Genomic DNA, 25,688 nt, shown 5'->3' with positions numbered 1-25,688 from the left:
AAATTACCTTGGGGAAATTTTATTATTGTTAACCACAAAAATTGTTAAATAACTTGACGCTGATGGAATCAACCCTACAATTAAGGATGTATTTCAATCGGAATACTTATCTACGCTCACTCGACATTCTCCTTGCTTTCAAGTGTTGTGTACATTTTTGAACTGTCTGAGAACGATTTTACTGATCATTTAATTTTGAATTATATTATTGTGACTAGTAGGTTAAGAAATATATGTACCTATAAATAAATTAAAATTAAAAGAAAAATAAATGTTTTAAAAAAATTAATTCACAAGGTGTATTGTTGTTCCTCGCTCTTTAAGAATGTATCCGCTAAAGAGATTTTAATCAGACATATTTTCTACCCGCTATTATGCGGGACATATGTTGGGATTATGCATTGGCTATAATTCTTCGAAAAAGGTTTATTAAGTTCCTTGTACAAATCTCGAATCCCATTTTTCCACAGAAACAGAGTTCGATAGAATCCTGTTTCTGTGGAAAAATGGCATTCGAGATTGTCTAAAAAGGTGTGTCCGAACATATTCCACCGGCCGATCGACATCGATCGATTGGACTATGTTTGGACACACCTTGAGAGCGAGCATTTTTCTCCAAAAATTCTAGTCTCTTTTGGACCGCCAATCCTTTTTTCTCGGGTGACGGAAAGACGAGGAGAAAGGGTGGCAAAGAACTAGAACACAACGATCCTTTTTTCTCACTTGATGGGCAAATAACAGGAAGTAGGAAGTAATTTAATGTACTACGAGGAGAAAGGGTGGCAAAGAACTAGAACACAACGATCCTTTTTTCTCACTTGATGGAAATAGCAGGAAGTAGGAAGTAATTTAATATACCGTTGTATACAGCAGTTCCTCGTATTGTCTACAAAAGTCCTTCCAACGAGTCACCTGCGAACCTCGGGTCCATGTCTGCCAACCTCTCGCCACTAGTCAAGTTGTAGGTTTTAATGTACGAGTCCTCGTCGAAGAAGTCCTGAGGTTTGGTTTTATTTTCCAGGTAACTCCTGACCACGTCGTCAGGTAGATAGGAAGAGTTCTTGAACAGCCACTCCCAGTCTATTCCTCCTGTGGTACGAGGCGAGGGGGTGACAAAGAACCGACCTGAAGGAGGGACACATTTTACATGGTTAAAATTTGAAATAGACAACTAGACACGACCCTGCGTGTAAGCACTAGGCCGCGGGTTCGATTCCCGCCCAGGGCTAACTTCATCTTGAACGGATAAAATTCTTTCTCGGAGCGGCTGGCTTTATTCTATCCTCCTTCTCTCTTCGATTTCGGGCCAATAAGACCCACTTTGTTAGAGCTCCCTCTATTAAAAGCTTTATAGAATAGAACACTCTAAACAAGGTCTTATTGTATTTGGTGCAGAATAGGTGTTAATTTTATAATAAAAACGTTGTCTGGATTTAAAAAAAAAAGGAAAAACAAAATACAAAATAAAATTAAAGAAATTGTGGTTAAAATTTGAAATAGACAACTAGACACGACCCTGCGTGTAAGCACTAGGCCGCGGGTTCGATTCCCGCCCGGGGCTAACTTCATTTTGAAAGGATGAAATTCTTTCTCGGAGCGGCTGGCTTTATTCTATCCTAACCTCCTTCTCTCTTCGATTTCGGGCCAATAAGACCTACTTTGTTAGAGCTCCCTCAATTAAACGTCTTAAAAGAAAGCTTGATAGAATAGAACACTCTAAACAAGGTCTTATTGTATTTGGTGCAGAATAGGTGTAAATTTTATAATAAAAACGTTGCCTGGATTAAAAAAAAAGGAAAAACAAAATGCAAAATAAAATTAAAGAAATTAATAGTTGAACTTACCGCCTTGCGTCAGTTCCATTTCCTCTTCTATTTGTTTTTGAGAAATGTTCAGAACCCTTGGCACCCAATAGTTGAGATCGCCATGCCAATGATATCTGAAAGAGGGGAAAAGGACCAAGTTATGTTACATCCTTAATAAAAAGAAGAAGAAGAAGAAGAAGAAGAAGAAAAAAAAAAGAAGAAGAAGAAAAAAAAAAACTAGTGAGATTTAACTCAATTATTTAGCATTTAGTGTGCTTGTACCATGGTAACTCTTTTACAATGTCATGTTAAAGTATTTGTTAACCTCCATGTTAACCACACGGTTGGAGGCTATGACCGAATTCTCATCTCACTTTTCTTTTTCTTCGCCTTTTCCCGTGTTCAGAATGGGTCGGCTGAACTTACCGCCTTGCGTCAGTTCCATTTCCTCTTCTATTTGTTTTTGAGAAATGTTCAGAACCCTTGGCACCCAATAGTTGAGATCCCCATGCCAATGATATCTGAAAGAGGGGAAAAGGACCAAGTTACGTTACGTCCTTAAGAAAAAGAAGAAGAAGAAGAAGAAGAAGAAGAAGAAGAAGAAGAAGAAGAAGAAGAAGAAGAAGAAGAAGAAGAAAACTAGTGAGATTTATCTCAATTAGGTATTTAGCATTTAGTGTGCTTGTACCATGGTAACTCTTTTACAATGTCATGTTAAAGTATTTGTTAACCTCCATGTTAACCACATGGTTGGAGGCTATGACCGAATTCTCATCTCACTTTTCTTTTTCTTCGCCTTTTCCCGTGTTCAGAATGGGTCGGTGTTTTTCGTCAGCCCTCAATCAGCCCTAGGGTGATCGCTTTTGGTCTGGCTGGGCGACCGATATCATAATTACTTACTATTTCCGGTAAATGGTAAGTAGGGAGGGCCGAATCGTGAGAACAGCATTTACCTGTATCCTATAGTAAGATCATTCTCCCAAGGTTTCTCCCGTACTTCTACCACAGGGACACCACGCAGGGCGGTTTCTCTACCCCATTCAATGAGGGGTTTGAATTCGTCATCACTCGTACCGATGAATATCAACATGTCTGCTTCACTAATAGCAGTTTCTGAAAATCAAATATTTTCTGAGACTACCCGCATAGGAATAAAGGATCCAAAAATCAGTACACTAATAATTCAAATACTTTATCAGACTACCTAACATAGAAATAAAGGATCTCTTTTTGTCAGCAGTTCCAATAAAGTCTCGTTTATAGGATTCAATGAGGGGTTTGAATTCGTCATCACTCGTACCGATGAATATCAACATGTCTGCTTCACTAATAGCAGTTTCTGAAATTCAAATATTTTCTGAGACTAGCCGCATAGGAATAAAGGATCCAAAAATCAGTACACTAATAATTCAAATACTTTATCAGACTACCTACATAGACATAAAGGATCTCTTTTTGTCAGCAGTTCCAATAAAGTCTCGTTTATAGGGTTACTTCAGAAATTTTAGCACCCTTCCCCTGGGTATTGAATCCAGATCTACAATTCGGAAGGCAAGTCCAATGACTGTTAAGTCATGGAAGATGATGTATGGTAGACTATTAAACTTATATTATGTAAAATTGTACATATCAAGATTTCAGATTACTTGATAAGTTTGACATTTCAGAAATTCGGTTCATTTTAGTGCTGTAATGACTAATGACCATTAATGTTAGTTTATCACACAAATAATAGTGGGCAGAGTTTAGAGAGTCAAATATGCTCGGTTCATTTTAGTGCTGTAATGACCATTAATGTTAGTTCATCACACAAATAATAGTGGGCAGAGTTTAGAGAGTCAAATATGTACAATATGTACATGACGCCATGTGTCACTATAATGGGAGCTAAGTTGTAATTAATATTTTGGCTACGAACGTATACATATGTTATGTAAACAGGTGTAGAGCTGTCAGCCTGATTGTTTGATCATGCTAGCTTGCTAGCGGGTAAACTGTGAGTTACAATGAACATTGTACGTGGTTATGGGGTGAACTGTAGTGGGAAGTGTTGTATAGAGATTAATGGAAAAGCACTTTCTGATCCAAGTGGGGTATAAATTCAAGAAGTGGGAGGTATTGTAGAGATAATCATTTTAATGAAAAAAGCAATTCCTGATCCAAGTTGAACTCCAAGAATCAAGCAACCTCCGCAGTCGAGTGGGCAACTAGTGGCGATATTATCAGAGTAAAAGTAATTGATTACAAAGGAGTAATGCTGCAATATCTACAAAAGTCATGAAAAGGATCGAATTTATGACAAATAATGCATTATTTGTTTCTTTAGACTCTAAGATGCATAAAGTGGATTAAAAAGGAAATAGAGATTAAAATAAAAAAAGAAATTAAAATATTTTTGATGGTGGAAACTGTAAAAGGTCTTATCGTCCTGAAATCGAAGAAGGAAGACAGGATAGGAGAAAGCCAGCCGTTCGTTATCATTCGTTCAGGATAAAACCTGCCCCCGGGCGGGAGTCAATGGAGTCAACGATATGATTGTGTGAATATTAAATTAAACCAACACTGTTTAAGTACTTATATTAATTAGTAAGATTTTTTCTTCTCCCTGCCCGGTGTCGTGAAAATCGCGAAGTGAAGAATTTTTCGCGAAACGTAAAATACCTAGAAAATATTTTTCGGTAACAACAAAATAGAATCGTCAGGGAACCAAACTTATTAAAAATAAAGCTTGATCCAATAAATTTTTGTCATTCAAAACACACGGAAATCACTCAATTTTTGATGATTTCGAAACATGCAAGTTGTAAGTTTGGCTGGAAACATCAAACATGCAACATTGCTAGTTCAGAGGATTCATAGATAAGTCATATCATAAGTCATCTTCCCTAGAGGTTCGAAAAACTCTCGATAAAATTGTAGGTGTTTGAAAATTCTGTGTTGAAAAATAAATGTAACCCTCAATAAATCCATAACGGATAGTTGATTATTTATTTACAGGTGAAAGCTTCATGCAATTATTGATGGACATAAAAAAATAAAAATAAATGTCACCCGAATTCTTATGGAAATTATTTATTTCACTTTGTAGATCTTCATTATGAATGTATTGAAGTTACCTATGAAGTTAATATACTCCAGATCACTGTGGGGTTGTTTGAAAAAGACCTCTCCGTCCATGCGAGCCATCATAGGACATTTGGTAAAGTTGAAGAGAATAGGTACCCGCCCGCATTTCGGCAATTCGTCCATCGGAATTTTCGATTGAGAAAGGTTTACTAAGTTTGGTTCCCTGAAAGAATAAACGAGACAGGATTTCTTTAAAATCGGACACGGTCGAAAAATAGAAAATTAAGTTATCAGACACGGGCTTTCTCCTATCCTGTCTTCCTTCTCTCTTCAATTTCGGGACGATAAGACCTTAGCAGTTACAGTTCCCTCTATCGAACCTCTTTAAAAAAAATCCATTCCAAGATATTTTAAAATATTTTTGATGGTGGAAACTGTAAAAGGTCTTATCGTCCTGAAATCGAAGAAGGAAGACAGGATAGGAGAAAGCCAGCCGTTCCGAGAACGACATCATTCGTTCAGGATAAAACCTGCCCCCGGGCGGGAGTCAATGGAGACAACGATATGATTGTGTGAATATTAAATTAAACCAATACTGTTTAAGTACTTATATTAATTAGTAAGATTTTTTCTTCTCCCTGCCCGGTGTCGTGAATATCGCGAAGTGAAGAATTTTCCGCGAAACGTAAAATACCTAGAAAATATTTTTCGGTAACAACAAAATAGAATCATCAGGGAACCAAACTTATTAAAAATAAAGCTTGATCCAATAAATTTTTGTCATTCAAAACACACGGAAATCACCCAATTTTTGATGATTTCGAAACATGCAAGTTGTAAGTTTGGCTGGAAACATCAAACATGCAACATTGCTATTTCAGAGGATTCATAGATAAGTCATATCATAAGTCATCTTCCCTCGAGGTTCGAAAAACTCTCGATAAAATTGTAGGTGTTTGAAAATTCTGTGTTAAAAAAAAAAAACAATAAAAAAAATATAATTATTACAATTACTACAAGTACACAGATAAAATAGAAAAGGGTGGCCTGGGACTTTATGAGTATATTATGTACCGCAGAATGTGGCAGGCCAGACACGAGTCATAAAACTATTGTACAAGATGAGAACTTTTACAGTTAATGGTATAAGGTGTAAATAAAGGCCCCTATTTGTGATACACATCAAAGGCATTGAAAAAAAAACATAGTACAAGTTTGAGCTTGATCCCATAACCAGGGCCGGAGTTATGGCCTCCAATTTTTCCATGTTCTTCAGCTAACAGGGGAAGCAACAAAAATGGGAAATTCATATCGATTGGTGATTTGTGTTAGAAATAGATCCCACTAATGGTTCAAATTGAAATTCAGACCTAAAAATGAAATAGAAAAGGGTGGCCTGGGACTTTATGAGTATATTATGTACCGCAGAATGTGGCAGGCCAGACACGAGTCATAAAACTATTGTACAAGATGAGAACTTTTACAGTTAATGGTATAAGGTGTAAAAAAAGGCCCAACAATGGTAACCTCGTAAAGCAATAGTCCTATCCTAATCACAGAGGCAGGTTATACAACCAAGGTAAAACTCATCCATGAAAAATAAATAATCTATATCGATCAGGTAACTGAGATAAACGCAAAGAGCAAACCGCAATTTCAAGTGAAATTTGATAATTAAAAGACAAACTAAACGGATTTTTTTCCTTAAAAAAAGGTCTCGTGTCATTACTTAACTACTGTCCGAAACCTATTTTACACGTTATTATTGTTACCTACAGTACTAATTCATAAGGTAAAACTTACCCATGGGGGTCGAGAGCAGGTGTGAGCGGAATGTTATAGTCTGCCTTCAGATGACCACAATAGGAGCATCTCAGTTTCCACATACTACCGTGGCACTCCACAACTTCAATTTTTCCATGTTCTTCAGCTAACAGGGGAAGCAACAAAAATGGGAAATTCATATCGATTGGTGATTTGTGTTAGAAATAGATCCCACTAATGGTTCAAATTGAAATTCAGACCTAAAAATGAAATAGAAAAGGGTGGCCTGGGACTTTATGAGTATATTATGTACCGCAGAATGTGGCAGGCCAGACACGAGTCATAAAACTATTGTACTAGATGAGAACTTTTACAGTTAATGGTATAACGTGTAAACAAAGGCCTAACAATGGTAACCTCGTAAAGCAATAGTCCTATCCTAATCACAGAGGCAGGTTAAACAACCAAGGTAAAACTCATCCATGAAAAATAAATAATCTATCGATCAGGTAACTGAGATAAACGCAAAGAGCAAACCGCAATTTCAAGTGAAATTTGATAATTAAAAGACAAACTAAACGGATTTTTTTCCTTAAAAAAAGGTCTCGTGTCATTACTTAACTACTGTCCGAAACCTGTTTTACACGTTATTATTGTTACCTACAGTACTAATTCATAAGGTAAAACTTACCCATGGGGGTCGAGAGCAGGTGTGAGCGGAATGTTATAGTCTGCCTTCAGATGACCACAATAGGAGCATCTCAGTTTCCACATACTGCCGTGGCACTCCACAACTTGCTGCGTACCGGCTCGCTGATGTAACTCATCCAAGTTCTCGGTGATGAGGGTGAGATTCTTACCGCGACGTCTCATCACCCTCTCGAAGGCGGCAATGGCGAAGTGAGCCTGGAGAGAAAAAAGGGCAAAAAGAGCACGTCATAATGTACACGTAAAGAAAGAAAGGATGAAAAATAAAAGGAGGATACCGCGAACAAATCGCGGATACCGCAAACATACCGCGGATAGCGCAAACATACCGCGGATACCGCGAATAAACCGTGGATACCGCGAATAAACCGCGGATACCGCGTACAAACCGCGGATATCGCGAACGAACCGCGGATCTCGCGAATACCGCGAACAAACCGCGGATACCGTGAAGAACCCGTGGATACCGCGAATGAATCGCGGATACGAGAGCTGAACGCGGATAACGCAAACAAACCGCGGATACCACAAACAAACCGCAGATACCCTGAACAGACCACGGATACCGCGAATAAACCGCGGATACCGCGAACAAGGTCGAGAGCAGGTGTGAGCGGAATGTTATAGTCTGCCTTCAGATGACCACAATAGGAGCATCTCAGTTTCCACATACTGCCGTGGCACTCCACAACTTGCTGCGTACCGGCTCGCTGATGTAACTCATCCAAGTTCTCGGTGATGAGGGTGAGATTCTTACCGCGACGTCTCATCACCCTCTCGAAGGCGGCAATGGCGAAGTGAGCCTGGAGAGAAAAAAGGGCAAAAAGAGCCAAGTCATAATGTAGGTACATGTCTGGAAAAAAAAATCGCGTATACCACGAATACCGCGAACAAACCACGGATACCGCGAACAAATCGCGGATACCGCAAACATACCGCGGATACCGCGAACAAACCGCGGATACCGCGAACAAACCGCGGATACCGCGAAAATACCACGGATATCGCGAAAATACCACGGATATCGCGAAGGAACCGCGGATCTCGCGAATAATCCGCGGATACCGCGAACGAATCGCGGATACCGCGAACAAACCGCAGATACCGCGAATAACCCGCGGATACCTAAAACTAACCGTGAATAACTTAATACCGCGAACAAACCGCGGATACCGCGAACAAACCGCGGATACCGCGAACAAACCGCGGATACCGCGAACAAAGCGCGGATACCGCGGACAAATCGCGGATACCGCGGACAAATCGCGGATACCGCGAACAAATCGCGAATACCGCAAACAAACCGCAGATACCGCGAATAACTCGCGGATACCTAAAACTAACCGTGAATAACTTTAAAGAAGACAAAATAACTTCTATCTAAGTTACTTTGTAAATAACCAGAGGAATCTCCAAACCCATGGTCCAAATGTAGGAGAAAATTCCCCTGAACCAACTACATTTCTCCTGACCCCCTACTGTAATTTTTGGTAGTAGGGGGTCAAGGGGAGGTTTCTTAATACCTAAATTTTTGTCAGAGCTCATTCTCTCTTCTGCTTTCAGATTGGAAGGTTCTCTCTTCCTGATCCCTCTCTGTGATATCTCCAAGTATATATTTCAACATGGTTTTTTGAAAACCCATTAGAGTATTAAATGATCAGGAGTTTTTCCTATGTAACTTTTCACGAGAAATCGATTGAAGTACGTATAAAGTCTCTAGGAATGACGGTTAAGTTATGAGGTCGCACCCTGTATAACATGTTTGAATGAACAACCTCATTCTCTGCTCCCTCTCTGTGATATCTCCAAGTATATATTTCAACATGGTTTTTTGAAAACCCATTAGAGTATTTAAGATGATCAGGAGTTTTTCCTATGTAACTTTTCACGAGAAATCGATTGAAGTACGTATAAAGTCTCTAAGAATGACGGTTAAGTTATTAGGTCGCACCCTGTATAACATGTTTGAATGAGTTGTGAGTAGTTAATGCCGTAGATTTCGGATTTGGATATTGGTGGTTTAAGACCATGGCCATTGATAAAATTTAGCGTAGTAAAATAAGAGCAAGATGCATATCATTTAGATTTGTAGGAGAAAATTCCCCTGAACCAACTACATTTCTCCTGACCCCCTACTGTAATTTTTGGTAGTAGGGGGTCAAGGGGAGGTTTCTTTATACCTAAATTTTTGTCAGAGCTCATTCTCTCTTCTGCTTTCAGATTGGAAGGTTCTCTCTTCCTGATCCCTCTCTGTGATATCTCCAAGTGTATATTTCAACATGGTTTTTTGAAAACCCATTAGAGTATTTAAGATGATCAGGAGTTTTTCCTATGTAATTTTTCACGAGAAATCGATTGAAGTACTTATAAAGTCTCTAGGAATGACGGTTAAGTTATTAGGCCGCACCCTGTATAACATGTTTGAATGAACAACCCCAGTTGTGAGTAGTTAATGCCGTAGATTTCGGATTTGGATATTGGTGGTTCAAGACCATGGCCATTGATAAAATTTAGCGTAGTAAAATAAGAGCAAGATGCATATCATTTAGATAAATAATATAATCAACGATATAGAAGTTTATAAGAAGACTTACGGTCGCCAAAGACATGGATAGATTGGTTAACAAAAAGTACATACATCTTAGTACAATAGTACAGTACATCCCTTGAGAGCTTCAAGTTATGATACATATTACGTAAAATTGTACATATCAAGATTTCAGATTACTTGATAAGTTTGACATTTCAGAAGTTCGGTTCATTTTAGTGCTGTAATGACCATTAAAGTTAGTTCATCACACAAATAATAGTGGGCAGAGTTTAGAGAGTCAAATATGTACATTACGCCATGTGTCACTATAATAGGAGCTAAGTTTTAATTAATATTTTGGCTACGAACGTATACATATGCTATGTAAACAGGTGTAGAGCTGTCAGCCTGATTGTTTGATCATGCCAGCTTGCTAGCGGGTAAACTGTGAGTTACAATGAACATTGTACGTGGTTATGGGGTGAACTGTAGTGAGAAGTGTTGTATAGAGATTAATGGAAAAGCACTTTCTGATCCAAGTGGGGTATAAATTCAAGAAGTGGGAGGTATTGTAGAGATAATCATGTTAATTACAAAAGCAATTCCTGATCCATGTGAGGTATACCATTCAAGTTGAACTTCAAGATGCAAGCAACCTCCGCAGTCGAGTGGACAACTAGTGGCGATATTATCAGTGTAAAAGGAATTGATTGCAAAAGGAAGCACTTAGTATTGCTGTGATATCCTGGCGGCATTACCAGTGTGAAAGTAATTGATTACAAAGGAGGCAGTGGATGTTTGGGAGAATGAGGTTAAAGTTGGTCGATTTCTAATTACTCTACTTTCAGGCCGCGAAGACAAACAGAAGAAAAAAAATATCTCAAGATTCCATCCGAATCAAACTTGAACCACCTAAGAGAAGACGTCAAGTCTTTTAATCAGCTCAAGAAAAATTTCAATGTTCAAAAATCGTTAGTCGATCTTCTTCGGTGGAATTTAGATGTCTGTTGTTAATAAGAGAATAACAATTAGAACGACAAGCTTGAATGAATTCTGTACATTTGTTACCAAAACATAACCCCGTATTTGAACGCTCACCCTCGTATTTATGGAACGGTCAAGTAAGGGTTCTTTAAAAGTCCGAACTTGATCTCGAGTTTCACTTTCCGAAATTTGCTCAAATCATCAAACTATGGTTTCTTTTCCTAGTTGCACCTTCTCAAAGTGCACTAGGTTAATGTTTTCATTTGTGAACAAAGTTTGTCAAATATGTATCTACTTTCTTCAATAGTTGGATAGGTAAATAATACTTCCGTATTACCCCTATCGAAAACTCCAGTCACTCATAACTACGAGGGTTCGTTTACTAGCATAATTTATAGTCAGCGCAAGCGAAACTAAAACTAAACTTTTTACTATAATGAAATTTAAATAATTTATTTTTTATGTTGTAAATTTGCATAGTTTTATTTATATTTAAGAAATACCATATTGTACCATTTTATTTTGTCCTGCTGATGTCCGTGTCGGAACAATGCATTGAGTGAGTTTAAACTCTTTGAATTTACTGGTTAAATTGAACTGGAACTCCGAATTCATTGATTAGAGTGATTTTGAACACTGAATTCGTCAAAGTGAGTACTTTAAATTTGTTCGTGGTGAGTTTTTTACTCTTCAAGGAAATCTGGGGAAAGACTTATGGTATCCCTCTTGGGTAGATAAATGATCTTTGAACACTCCGATTTTTCTGTTACTAAAGGTACCTAAAATTACCTTGGGGGATACTTTATTATAATACCAAAAATTGTGAAATCAAATGAGTTTTAGAGAAAGTAACATGACACTGGAATAAACTCTACAAAAGGATATCTTGCAATCGGAATACCTATCTACGCTAAAAAAAAAAAAAAAAAAAAAAATCCGGCTCGAAGGACCAAAAAGCTGATTACCTCATTTGGGTACAGTGTAAGTGTAATACAGGACGCGATTGTAGTTGGATCCATATATCAGACTAGCAAAAAAGAGACCCTATTATATCAAGAAAACTTTCTTCAACCAAGACATGGACTTGAATACTTTGTATAGAAAACTTTTTGAAAAAAGTGATTTTTTCCTTAAAAAAAGGTCTCGTGTCATTACTTAACTACTGTCCGAAACCTGTTTTACACGTTATTATTGTTACCTACAGTACTAATTCATAAGGTAAAACTTACCCATGGGGGTCAAGAGCAGGTGTGAGCGGAATGTTATAGTCTGCCTTCAGATGACCACAATAGGAGCATCTCAGTTTCCACATACTGCCGTGGCATTCCACAACTTAGTACATTCGTTCTCCGTACAACCCAATAGTTAAAATGGACCTTCACAAGTTACCGAGTCTTCAATCAAGTACTGGAAAACTTTCCCAACAAACTGCAGCACCGTTCTATCTTCTAGGAAAGCTACCTGTTTCATCAGTGATCTTAGGGTGGGTCAGACCCAACATGGTTAGGAACGGATAGGGCCGGCACAGTTCTACACAAGTGTGATTGAACCGCCTCTGGTAATAATTGCAGCGAGGAAGTTCGCTTTCATCGATCAGGGGCAGATTATACACGTTTTCCAAGTTGGGGTCCCTGGAAAGTTGGCGCCATATACACTGTGTTCATAAAGTCCCAGGCCACACTAAACTTTACAATCTTAAATGAGAACCCTCTATTTGTGATACACATCAAAGGCATTGAAAAAAAACATAGTACAAGTTTGAGCTTGATCCCATAACCAGGGCCGGAGTTATGGCCTTGATCAGGGGCAGATTATACACGTTTTCCAAGTTGGGGTCCCTGGAAAGTTGGCGCCATATACACTGTGTTCATAAAGTCCCAGGCCACCCTAAACTTTAAAATCTTAAATGAGAACCCTCTATTTGTGATACACATCAAAGGCATTGAAAAAAAAACATAGTACAAGTTTGAGCTTGATCCCATAACCAGGGCCGGTGTTATGGCCTATTCAGTTTTTAATTTTTCTCTATTTGTGATACACATCAAAGGCATTGAAAAAAAAACATAGTACAAGTTTGAGCTTGATCCCATAACCAGGGCCGGAGTTATGGCCTATTCAGTTTTTAATTTTTCCATGTTCTTCAGCCAACAGGGGAAGCAACAAAAATGGGAAATTCATATCGATTGGTGATTTGTGTTAGAAATAGATCCCACTAATGGTTCATATTGAAATTCAGACCCAAAAATGAAATTGATAAGGGTGGCCTGGGACTTTATGAGAACACAGTATATTATGTACCGCAGATAATGGCAGGCCATACACGAGTCATAAAACTATTGTACTAGATGAGGTCTTTTACAGTTAATGGTATAAGATGTAAATAAAGGCCTAACAATGGTAACCTCGTAAAGCAATAGTCCTATCCTAATCACAGAGGCAGGTTATACAACCAAGGTAAAACTCATCCATTAAAAATAAATAATCTATATCGATCAGGTAACTGAGATAAACGCAAAGAGCAAACCACAATTTCAAGTGAAATTTGATAATTAAAAGACAAACTAAACGGATTTTTTTCCTTAATATAGAAGTTTATAAGAAGACTTACGGTCGCCAAAGACATGGATAGATTGGTTAACAAAAAGTACATACATCTTAGTACAATAGTACATCCCTTGAGAGCTTCAAGTTATGATACATATTATGTAAAATTGTACATATCAAGATTTCAGATTACTTGATAAGTTTGACATATTATGTAAAATTGTACATATCAAGATTTCAGATTACTTGATAAGTTTGACATTTCAGAAACCAGTAATAGGGCAGCACTGTAAACGACATTGATTACATGATATCTCGGTTCCGGAAGAGAAAACTGGTTCAATCCAAAGATCTTGGATGCGGTCTCGTGTTCGATCCCCCGCGGGTTGCCAGCTGGTAGACAATGGAAGGTTTGGCTTGACGTCAACCAAATTGAAAGCATTAGCCCCCCATGACGTCGACAACGAAACACTTTTCACACCAACCACTTCGCGTACTATTTTGTCATAGTACCGAAATTAGGTCGGGTAAACAGAACCACTGACGTCATCACGAATTCATGAATGAGGGACACCGGAAGAAGCCTGAATATGACGGAATTGGGACCCTCATCCTAGCCCCCTAAGTACACCGGTTTGACTTTAGCATAAAGGGGATCCGATAGTTTGACTGGACATTCCATGGTACACACGCTCAAACTTTCATTTAGCGAGGATTTTTAAGTTTGTAGTCTATGTTCTATGAGTTATCTTGCACTTCCTTAAGTACTAAACAGGATTAGATGGTGTTATCACTTGAACCATAGGCAAAATAGAATGGCGACATCCTCAATAACGAGGACTTACAAAGAAGCAAATAGAGGTGTATGAAAAAAGCAATTCCTGATCCAAGTTGAACTCCAAGAATCAAGCAACCTCCGCAGTCGAGTGGGCAACTAGTGGCGATATTATCAGTGTAAAAGTAATTGATTACAAAGGAGGCACTTGGTAATGCTGCAATATCTACAAAAGTCATGAAAAGGATCGAATTTATGACAAATAATGCATTATTTGTTTCTGATTTGATTTTTTAGACTCCAAGATGCATAAAGTGGATTGAAAAGGAAATAGAAAGTAAAAAAAGAAATTTTCGGATAAATAATAGAAAGTAAAAATAAATTAAATAAAAAATATCAAGGGATTTTTAAAAAAAAAAAAAAATCAGCCCTTAGAAGGAATAGGTTAACAGGGCTGTTAAGCTGGCAAACGTGTATGTTAACTATTGGCTAAAAAGTAAGCTGGTGAAACCCACAGCAAGAGTGGGATATAGGTGATAAGGTGGCATAGCCGAACGCCCGAACGGTATACTAGGATCACTTACCCGGCTAGGTTTAGCGCGAGACGCCACAGTGCGAATATTGTTGAGGAATCGGAACCGCGGACTGACATCTCCCATGGAGTCGTCTTCATTGAACAGGGGGTGAAAACAGGCGCGGAAGTTGGCGGCTATCTCCTTGTTGGGCGATCGATAGGTGGGGACGCCAGCCCGTTCGGATAACTCCGGCCCTGTGATGATGACAACCTTACGACAGCCTCGTTTGATAAGACGGTGCAACTTGCTGAGTCGATTGCTCTCATGATTGGCTGCCGAGGAGAAATCATAAAATAATGTTGAGTTGAGCCGTATTTTATTCTGTGACTTTTTTTTAAAGTCAACATGGCTGAACCAATGAGATTGTGAGATTCCGCTTTGTGGAGCAAGTGTGGAAGTCCACAGTGGAATCTCATTGGTTCAGCCATGTTGACTATAAAAAAAAGTCACATAATAACATATAATTTTTTTTCTTCCTGATAACAGATACCAAGTTACGAAGAAGTGCAAAGTGTTTCTACTGAGCTCCACCCCCATTGAAAAGATCAATGGTGGTATTGAATTATTTTGAAGTCCTACAGTGAAGAGTAAACAGACTCACATGTCTCGTTAAAACACTATAATTATGTAGATAAACACTATTTACTATGATGAATACTCACAGGTAGATGGAATGACATACGTTGCCCGAGTCGATTCCGTGGACCCCGGACTACAAGTCAAGTACAACACCGCCAGGACGGAGCATATCCCCCTTATCCACATAGTACACTCCTGTTTCTACGAAACTCAGGTGGTAGCTACCATCGTCACTGTGGCTAAACTAGTGTCTTATCAGATTTGACATCTGAATTGTGATTGTAGAGAAACAATGTTTGGACCGCGATGTGTGCTGAGAGCCAGGGGAGAGCTTTGGTTAAAATTCAGGATTTGCCTGTAAGGCCGGGGCCTCATTTAGGGTCTTTTACCCACCAAGAATCAATTCCGGATATGATTCGTGGGTCATATTAGTCGCGACTTATTTGGAGGGTGTGCTGAGAGCCAGATTCAGAGTGGACCCTGTGGTGGTTAGCCTGATTTGCCTGTAGGGCAGGGGCCTGATTTAGGTTTACATACTGGACTCCGCACACGGGAATTTCGTCAGAAAAGACCCCCATATCAATGTTATGTAGGGTCCTTTATCCACCAAGAATCAAACCTGGACATGATTTGTGTATATGTCATATTAGTTGGGACTTATTTGAAGGGATTCTAAATTTCTCATTTCTTGGGACTTAAAAGGTTTTCGTATAGTTTGGAGATAAAAATGAGTTGCTGAAGTAGGATATATATTACATAACATTACCTACTATACAATGCTGTACAGGAGCTACAGAATTATATGGTTCTGTAAAAATATCCCTGACGAAAATCATCACATAATACTAACATCTATTTTAAGTTCTAAACTTCTAACACCTAAGCTGCTACTAAATCCTATCAAGCTAGATACGTAAAGTATGAACAAAGTGTGCACAAATAACTTAGATATTATAGGAGAGTTGGAACTGGACTAGGATAACCCAATAGGTAGTAGCAGCTCCAATTATCTGAAACATTCAAGAGCAATAGAAAAGTAGTTAGTATTGATGACTAAAATAGGAAAGTCATCAATTCATCACATTAGGAGAGTTGGAACTGGACTAGGATAACCCAATAGGTAGTAGCAGCTCCAATTATCTGAAACATTCAAGAGCAATAGAAAAGTAGTTGGTATTGATGACTAAAATAGTAAAGTCATCAATTCATCACATGAAGATAAAGTGATGCTGTTAGGTACTTTTCGGATATCGATCGATAGAGTTGGAGAGGATTCAAAGTTACATATAAGTTGCGCTGCAATCGCCAATGTGGAAATTGAAGTGATTTTGAAATTGGCAGCTCCAATTATCTGAAACATTCAAGAGCAATAGAAAAGTAGTTAGTATTGATGACTAAAATAGTAAAGTCATCAATTCATCACATAAAGAAGATAAAGTGATGCTGTTAGGGACTTTTCGGATATCGATGGTAGAGTTGGAGAGGATTGAAAGTTACATATAAGTTGCGCTGCAATCGCCAATGTAGAAATTGAAGTGATTTTGAAGTTTCTAAGAAGATACTAAAACTGACTTATTGGAGGAAGAAGGAAACCGACTTACCGTGTAAAGCAAGGTGTAGTCGAGGGGGAAGAATCCATAAGCCGTAAATGAGATCTTATGTCGTTCCAACCGTTGAATAAAACATTGCAACTGGAATCAGAAAGAAATCAATATTTAACAATGTAAGTTTTCATTACAAAATCAGTTCGTTCAATGACAATAGGACAATACGAAAATTTCTGCTTCAAGGAAAATCTAACTTTACGGTGGAATCAGAAAGAAATCAATATTTAACAATGTAAGTTTTCATTACAAAATCAGTTCAATGACAATAGGACAATACGAAAATTTCTGCTTCAAGGAAAATCTAACTTTACGATAGGAACCTCTGGTATTATGAACATGTTTTCTGTACGTTGTACCATCTTAAACTTCACTTACCTCAAGATTTAGGTTGGCTTGATCATTTTTCAGTTGCAGCTTGTGACTAATCTTCAAAAGCTTCCCAGCCTGTGAACACAAAACAATGAAATCGAAGGCCAAAACAGGAAGCTTAAAGAAAAATTTAGGTCAAATCTAAGGATGGACGGGACATTTTCCACAATTTTTTATTGAATTTTCAAAGTAGATCATGTGATCCTTTTTCAGTTGCAGCTTGTGACTAATCTTCAAAAGCTTCCCAGCCTGTGAACACAAAACAATGAAATCGAAGGCCAAAACAGGAAGCTTGAAGAAAAATTTTGGTGTTATCTTTAAAAGTTGCGATGAGAGTTCTCATAAGAACAGTTTGTAGGTCAAATCTACAGATGGACGGGATCTTCAAAAGCTTCCCAGCCTGTGAACACAAAACAATGAAATCGAAGGCCAAAACAGGAAGCTTAAAGAAAAATTTAGGTCAAATCTACGGATGGACGGGTCAAGAGCCACCTCGGCCTGTTGACAGAACTTATCTGAAATCACAAGACACAAGACATTGATTGAAGTTATCTGAAATCACACGACATAGGTACTCGTAAGACATTGATGGAGGATGCATCAGAGTCATTATCATCAATAACAATAGATGAAGTTATCTGAAATCACACGACATAGGTACTCGTAAGACATTGATGGAGGATGCATCAGAGTCATTATCATCAATAACAATAGATAGGTACTTTTTATTGAGAGTTGTTTACAGAGGGAAACTACAAATAACAGATTCGTTGTTAACAATTTGATTGAAGATTTACCTAATTTATAGTAACCCAAGGCATGACCGGGTGACCTTTTACTCATAAACAAAGGAGTGAAGTTATACTTCAAGAAAAACAAGCTTTTAAGTTAACAGTCAACACAGCAACATTATAATACACCACCGTATACACCTATTATGAGTATTGAGTATACTCAGCACTCAGCTATCATCGGCAGCGGTAAAGCTACTTGTATCAACTTACCTCTTTAGTGACACCATCTGTAGTGCGCACAATTAGATACAACATGAAGCATTTGAGTAGACACAAGTATATGTGGATAAACAAGGGAGTGAAGTTATACTTCAAGATTAACAAGCTTTTAAGTTAACAGTCAACACAGCAACATTATAATACACCACCGTATACACCTATTATGAGTATACTCAGCACTCAGCTATCATCGGCAGCGGTAAAGCTACCTCTAGGAATCAGAAAGAAATCAATATTTAACAATGTAAGTTTTCATTACAAAATCAGTTCAATGACAATAGGACAATACGAAAATTTCTGCTCCAAGGAACCTCTGGTATGGTAATTATGAACATGTTTTCTGTACGTTGTACCATCTTAAACTTCACTTACCTCAAGATTTAGGTTGGCTTGATCATTTTTCAGTTGCAGCTTGTGACTAATCTTCAAAAGCTTCCCAGCCTGTGAACACAAAACAATGAAATCGAAGGCCAAAACAGGAAGCTTGAAGAAAAATTTTGGTGTTATCTTTAAAAGTTGCGATGAGAGTTCTCATAAGAACAGTTTGTAGGTCAAATCTACAGATGGACGGGACATTTTCCACAATTTTTTATTGAATTTTCAAAGTAGATCATGTGATCCTGAGGACGTCTGTAAAAACTCAGTATTACTACTAGGAAGTGTATCAACTTACCTCTTTAGTGACACCATCTGTGGTGCGCACAATTAGATACAACATGAAGCATTTGAGTAGACACAAGTATATGTGAGCCATCATATTGAAGTTTTCATTTCCTACTGGGCTAATAGAGCTTGAAGAGTTTGAAGAAGTAGATAGCAAATTGGACGTCAACTTGAACAGAATCGAAGTTATAGTGAGGAAATCATAGCCTATAATGAGCAAGATCTTAATCCCGTACACCTACAACAAGAGATAGGGTCACAGAAAATTATAATGGCAAAACTGATAATTCAATTAGAAAAGGTTTCGGGCCGCTTTAAAGATCTTAATCCCGTACACCTACAACAAGAGATAGGGTCACAGAAAATTATAATGGCAAAACTGATAATTCAATTAGAAAAGGTTTCAGGCCGCTTTAATGTGGATCTTAATCCCGTACACCTACAACAAGAGATAGGGTCACAGAAAATTATAATGGCAAAACTGATAATTCAATTAGAAAAGGTTTCGGACCGCTTTAATGTGTCGTTTTCAGAGATTTTAGGTCCGTAAGAGCCCATTGCCCCTAGCAGTAACCTCAAGTATGATTCTTAAATAAGTCCAGTTGCTTCCTAGTCCGAATGATTCAAAGTAAACACAAACACAAGTTATTATTTGTGAACTTGAACATTGTACCACATAATTTTATACTTAAACACTGTACCACACAGTTTCACTGCTTTATGTGCATTGTGCAATTAAGAGAAAGATTATCAATATCTTAAACCACTCTTTGTCAAATCGTTTTCAGAGATTTTGGGTCCGTAAGAGCCCATTGCCCCTAGCAGTAACCTCAAGTATGATTCTTAAGTCCAGTTGCTTCCTAGTCCGAATGATTCAAAGTAAACACAAGTTATTATTTGTGAACTTGAACATTGCACCACATAATTTTATACTTAAACATTGTACCACACAGTTTCACTGCTTTATGTGCATTGTGCAATTAAGAGAAAGATTATCAATATCTCAAACCACTCTTTGTCAAGTACCTCATTGATAGAGCTGCAGACGTCACACAGATAATAATGTAATCGGAGCATTGCCTTGATGAACGGGTAGTTGAGAAACGACTTGGTATGTTTGAAATCATAGAACATTATGTTTTTCTTGACAATCGCATTGAACGATCCGTGTTTGTTGCGTTTCAGATGAGAGTTGAGTGTGCAGAACGACCGTCTAATGTTGATGAGGAGTATGACAAATTGTAACTCGAGTAGGATGGATGTCAGGGAGGCTATAGTGTAGATAAAAACGAAATAGGAACTATAAAATGACACTAGGTAGCGGAATACTTGACCCAACAAATGGGACGTGAGGATCAAACAGGTGAATAGGAAGTCCCCTATTCGATGATGGTGTGGTTGGATTTTTTCCTGAAAAGCGACAAACAAACAGTAAGATGACATAAGATCATAAAATGACGATAGTACCTCCAAGACTACCGCAGGGAAAGAGTAAAGAGTAACTTTCGAAAATTTTGATTTGATACTTGGCACCAAATTTTTCACCACAAACAGGTTTTTCAGGGGATACCATTAATTTTTTGCTACTCATTTTCCTTACCTGGTCAGGTCCGTCCTGAAACATTTGAACATTGTAGTCGATATAGTTCACACAGGTGAAGATGGCGCTGATATACTTGTGATTAATAACACAGGTGACATAAAACAGGATGTTGCATAGGATCAGAAACATCATTCTCACATAGATAGTAATCACGGGGAGCTTGGACTTGGTATCGACATTGTTCTGAGTGGAATTCAAATCGTTTCCGTCGTAAACGAGGTACATTATGTTTGCTGGAAGGAGAAGTAAAAATATCTTAAGGACGAAAATAAATAATAATTAATAGTGGAAGAAAAGTCAGTGCACGGGAGAAGAGCTCCTAAAGGAGAACCCTGCCACTTGAAAGAAAGCCAGATCACGGGGAGCTTGGACTTGGTATCGACATTGTTCTGAGTGGAATTCAAATCGTTTCCGTCGTAAACGAGGTACATTATGTTTGCTGGAAGGAGAAGTAAAAATATCTTAAGGACGAAAATAAATAATAATTAATAGTGGAAGAAAAGTCAGTGCACGGGAGAAGAGTTCCTAAAGGAGAACCCTGCCACTTGAAAGAAAGCCAGAAAAAAAAAAGAGTCTTAAAAGAATAGTTCAACAAAATGTTTACTCAGCATGTGTGGAAATGTTGAGTTTAGCCCACCGGATGAGGGATTTAATTGTTACAAAAAACGGGCAATGATACACATTTGGTTATTCTTCAAAGACAATAATAACAAGCTGGGCCCGTCCCTCCGGGAATTTTTTAGCCCGTACTTTATTCGATCGTGGTTAACAAAAAACGGGCAATGATACACATTTGGTTATTCTTCAAAGACATAATAATAACAAGCTGGGCCCGTCCCTCCGGGAATTTTTTAGCCCGTACTTTATTCGATCGTGGTTGAAGAATACCTATGTACCTACCTAATTTGTTTAATATTCAGTTTATTACTATCGTAATAATAAAGGAAAGACGGGCTAAAAAGGAAAGCGTTGACTCGTTGAGTAACTTGACTTAGGATATTTTGACAAACAAGGGGGCGGGCGGACAAGGGGAAACTCAAAATTTATTGAAGATATCCAAATTTCCACTTACCTAGGATGACCAGTAATAGGGCAGCACTGTAAACGACATTGATTACATGATATCTCGGTTCCGGAAGCGAAAACTGGTTCAATCCAAAGATCTTGGAGATGATAAACACAGGTTTGACTTTACCATAAATCCAGTAATAGGGCAGCACTGTAAACGACATTGATTACATGATATCTCGGTTCCGGAAGAGAAAACTGGTTCAATCCAAAGATCTTGGAGATGATAAACACAGGTTTGACTTTACCATAAAGGGGATCCGATAGTTTGACTGGACATTCCATGGTACACACGCTCAAACTTTCATTTAGCGTGAGTCGATTGCTCTCATGATTGGCTGCCGAGGAGAAATCATAAAATAATGTTGAGTTGAGCCGTATTTTATTCTGTGACTGTTCAATCCAAAGATCTTGGAGATGATAAACACAGGTTTGACTTTAGCATAAAGGGGATCCGATAGTTTGACTGGACATTCCATGGTATACACGCTCAAACTTTCATTTAGCTAGGATTTTTTGAAGTTTGTAGTCTATGTTCTATGAGTTATCTTGCACTTCCTCAAGTACTAAACAGGATTAGATGGTGTTATCACTTGAACCATAGGCAAAATAGAATGGCGACATCCTCAATAACGAGGACTTACAAAGAAGCAAATAGAGGTGTTAAGTTTCAAATTTTTGGATGGCAAGGAATATTCCACATTTGACAAATTACAAAGAAGCAAATAGAGGTGTTAAGTTTCAAATTTTTGGATGGCAAGGAATATTCCACATTTGACAAACATTAGCAAACAAAAATACCTATTAATAAAGAAAAAGTTGGAATTTGACGTCACACGCTTAATCGTAACTTGACGAGCAAGGCTATGAACAACTTAGACAAGAATTTCATTAGAAAAACTTTTCATGTGTAAGATAGGGGGGAAACACTCGAAATACTGCTGGAGTAAAGGGACTTTTGAGCCCTATGAGAGCAGTATAAATAAGCACTATTATTATTAAAAATAAATAAAAATCAATATAGGAACTAGTCATATGGGGGAAGAGAACAGGGAGATCAAAACGGAGGTGGAAACTGTGGAGAGATAAGGTTCTGAGATACTTGAGAGAAAAGGGATGGTCAGTGGCCGACAAGGGATGCTGTTTCGGACCACACTCAACCTGAGCCGCCAATTGGCGGCGTTGGCGAGGAAGAAATAGACGCCAACTAGACTCTCGTCATAGGTATGGACGTTGAGGTTGAGACGGGCCAGGATAGACCAGGATTGAGTGGGGGGCATCTCGTGAACTCCTGGGGGAACGGATTAGGGAAAGAGGTTGTTGAATACAGACACATTCTCTCATCCCTTGTTATCTACCAGGAGAGGGCTGGATTAAAAAAGTGTTTTAAACACTGGAATACCAGGTCGTTCACGCCCGTTGAAATATTCTCATTTATAAGGATAAGGGTTCTAGCAATTTATGTAAATTTCCATCATTCGCTCATGAAACTGTCTAATTTCAAAATTTAAAAACTTAAATGATAAAAATTCAGATATCTTGTCGACAAATGAATTACGTGACATACCGGATAGTTCAATAATATGAGCATGGTGCCGAAGATCTAATGAGATAACATCCGTATGAAGATTTCCAAAGGAATGAGTGTTTTGCTGTATTGATCAACCAGTCACAGGCTGGCAGGTTTTTTTATTTATGTGTGTGTGTGTTTTAATTCAATTATTCCTCATTCCCAGATCCCTCATCTGGAACCCAACTGGTCGCCACAATGAATAACATCTCCAACGTACTACCCTCTTCCCCGCTGCTTACTCAATACGAGGATGTGCCAGAGTATCTCAAATGCAACCCCAACAGAAAATGCACAGAAGACGTACCCGTATGTGAATGTATGAACATATTCAAGGTCAAACTGGGTCAAGTGGTAGAGATCCTGATTGTGGATGCCTGTAAGTATAACTCTGGAGGTGCTGGGTTACCCGTATGTGAATGTATGAACATATTCAAGGTCAAACTGGGTCAAGTGGTAGAGATCCTGATTGTGGATGCCTGTAAGTATAACTCTTAACTCTGGAGGTGCTGAGTCCGAATCCCTGAAGGGTTTTCGAGTGATGGAATTCGGGGTGCACCATCGCATCGTGAGGATAAATAGCTAGTTCAAATGATTAGAGTAGAATGCCAGCATTACCATTCAGAAATTATGAAAATTTGCAAAGGTGACAATTTTATTATTCCCAGTATACAATCTTGTACAGAAGCCCTAAGACCTGGATGCCAGCATTACCATTCAGAAATTATGAAAATTTGCAAAGGAGACAATTTTATTATTCCCAGTATACAATCTTGTACAGAAGCCCTAGACCTGGGGAAATGATGTGATAGCCACGAAAACTTGTGAACAAGCTCTTTGTTTTACCACTAATAAATGCACCTGGTAATCAGGAGGGCGTGATTTTAATCTCAACCGAGTGAATTCTGTTATCATTGTTTGAGAAAGCAACTGAAGAAGTCTGAGGTAAAAGGACTCTTTAGTCCTATGGGATGGGAGTAGTGTACCTATAAATCCCTCTACAACTACCTGAAAGCGGCTACTTTCTCTGTGGCGTATAATATCTCTAGTAGCAAGGTCAAACTTTCTCACTTGGGCGAAAACCTGTGAACAAGCTCTTTGTTTTACCACTAATAAATGCACCTGGTAATCAGGAGGGCGTGGTTTTAATCTCAACCGAGTGAATTTTGTTATCATTGTTTGAGAAAGTAACTAAAGAAGTCTGAGGTAAAGGGACTCTTTAGTCCTATGGGATCGGAGTAGTGTACCTATAAATCCCTCTACAACTACCTGAAAGTGGCTACTTTCTCTGTGGCGTATAATATCTCTAGTAGCAAGGTCAAACTTTCTCACTTAGTATGCCGGTAGTCCCCTGGGTGATATGTCCCGGACATCTATTGGACCGAAAGCACTGCCTCGAGGAAAAGTGAGAAAATTTTCATTATAACTTTTTTTTTACAATTTTTTCACAATTCTTTTCTAGCAGGTATTGGGACTCAATCCGTAAACCTTTCCACTAAGCGGACTAAATTCCAAAATTATCGGGACTCAACTTGTTCAAAGGTTGATGGGACTTAATCCGTTGACTCCCAGGGAGGTTTAGGGATTTTCGTAAACATTTTACACATGAAGGATGGATTCAACTTTCCACTTCGAATTTTTTACCCACACATTTTGCATTTAACTTAACTAAACCCTTCACAGATCAGCTTCTCCTAAGGAACGTGTGTGGTAGGAAAAGTTTCAGATCCAGGTCTCCCAAACCGTCTCACAGACCTAGGTCTCAAGCTTTTTCCGCGGCACACGTTCTGACGGTCTGAACGTGAGTGGCGGGTGAAGGGTTAAACTTTTAATACAATTAATCCATTCACATCAACAACTTAATCTAACCCATCCATTCCTCCAGGTATTCAACGCTGTGGAAAGTTCCGACTGTAAGGGAGACAACCAGAATCTGAAGTGTATGAATGAGATCAACGCATACTATCCGACACCTGAGTACATTCTCAAACCCAAGGCAGATGTGAGAGACACTGTCACATTTGACTTCTCCCTTTACGACGTCAAGACTCTGATGTTCAATGACAATTACTATCCTTTCTACAGTAAGTGAGACTGTCCTCTCTACAGTAAAGCTAGAAACACACTACCATCACGTTACGTCACAAGGACTACATCTTTCTGACTCCCAGTGACGTGATGGTGGTGTGTTTCTACCTTAAGTGAAACTGTCTTTCCTACAGTACTTCTCTTCGTGTGCTACTCTGCCAATTCGTTTCGAACATTGGTGACCAACAACCATCCTTTTTAAGGGGACTTTATGAGTGGCTGCTATGAACAGTTCAGTTGGAGAACTATGTCCTCAGGTTCTTCAATCACATCCTTCTTCTTCTTCCAGGACCTCTTTTTCAGTACACTTGCCGTTGGAGAATAGCTTTCAGAAGCTTGTACTTTATGTCGTTCCTTAATATTCCAAGGGGCATATG

General features: G+C 38.5%; 2 protein-coding genes across 4 annotated transcripts; both read right to left on the bottom strand.

Moving 5' to 3' along the window:
• Positions 1-303: 303 nt before the first annotated feature.
• LOC103508913 (NAD-dependent protein deacylase sirtuin-5A, mitochondrial-like) lies at positions 304-7,564 on the bottom strand. The gene is made up of 6 exons (XM_026823612.1): positions 7,327-7,564; positions 4,922-5,094; positions 2,759-2,918; positions 1,845-1,939; positions 855-1,125; positions 304-761 (listed from the first exon to the last, which is right to left on the bottom strand). Exons 1-5 carry the CDS (start codon positions 7,506-7,508, stop codon positions 887-889), a joined length of 849 nt encoding a protein of 282 aa, XP_026679413.1. The 5' UTR covers positions 7,509-7,564; the 3' UTR covers positions 304-761; positions 855-886.
• A 7,939-nt stretch (positions 7,565-15,503) lies between these two features.
• LOC103509214 (gustatory receptor 68a-like) lies at positions 15,504-20,825 on the bottom strand. Of its 3 annotated transcripts, XM_026823604.1 has the most exons (7): positions 20,583-20,825; positions 20,009-20,392; positions 18,993-19,220; positions 18,692-18,760; positions 16,932-17,021; positions 16,275-16,340; positions 15,504-15,643 (listed from the first exon to the last, which is right to left on the bottom strand). In XM_026823604.1, the coding sequence occupies exons 1-6, from the start codon at positions 20,808-20,810 to the stop codon at positions 16,275-16,277; spliced, it is 1,065 nt and encodes a 354-aa protein (XP_026679405.1). In that variant the 5' UTR covers positions 20,811-20,825; the 3' UTR covers positions 15,504-15,643. The 3 variants fall into 3 exon arrangements, with proteins under 3 accessions (XP_026679405.1, XP_026679389.1, XP_026679397.1); XM_026823588.1 differs by lacking the exon at positions 15,504-15,643 and having other exon boundaries at positions 15,962-16,340; XM_026823596.1 differs by lacking the exons at positions 15,504-15,643; positions 18,692-18,760 and adding an exon at positions 17,313-17,381 and having other exon boundaries at positions 15,962-16,340.
• Positions 20,826-25,688: the final 4,863 nt, after the last annotated feature.

Source organism: Diaphorina citri, unplaced genomic scaffold, assembly GCF_000475195.1.
Source record: "Diaphorina citri unplaced genomic scaffold, Diaci psyllid genome assembly version 1.1 scaffold22, whole genome shotgun sequence".
In the NCBI taxonomy this organism is placed as follows: domain Eukaryota; kingdom Metazoa; phylum Arthropoda; class Insecta; order Hemiptera; family Psyllidae; genus Diaphorina; species Diaphorina citri.
This window is presented reverse-complemented; position numbering and strand designations above follow the sequence as displayed.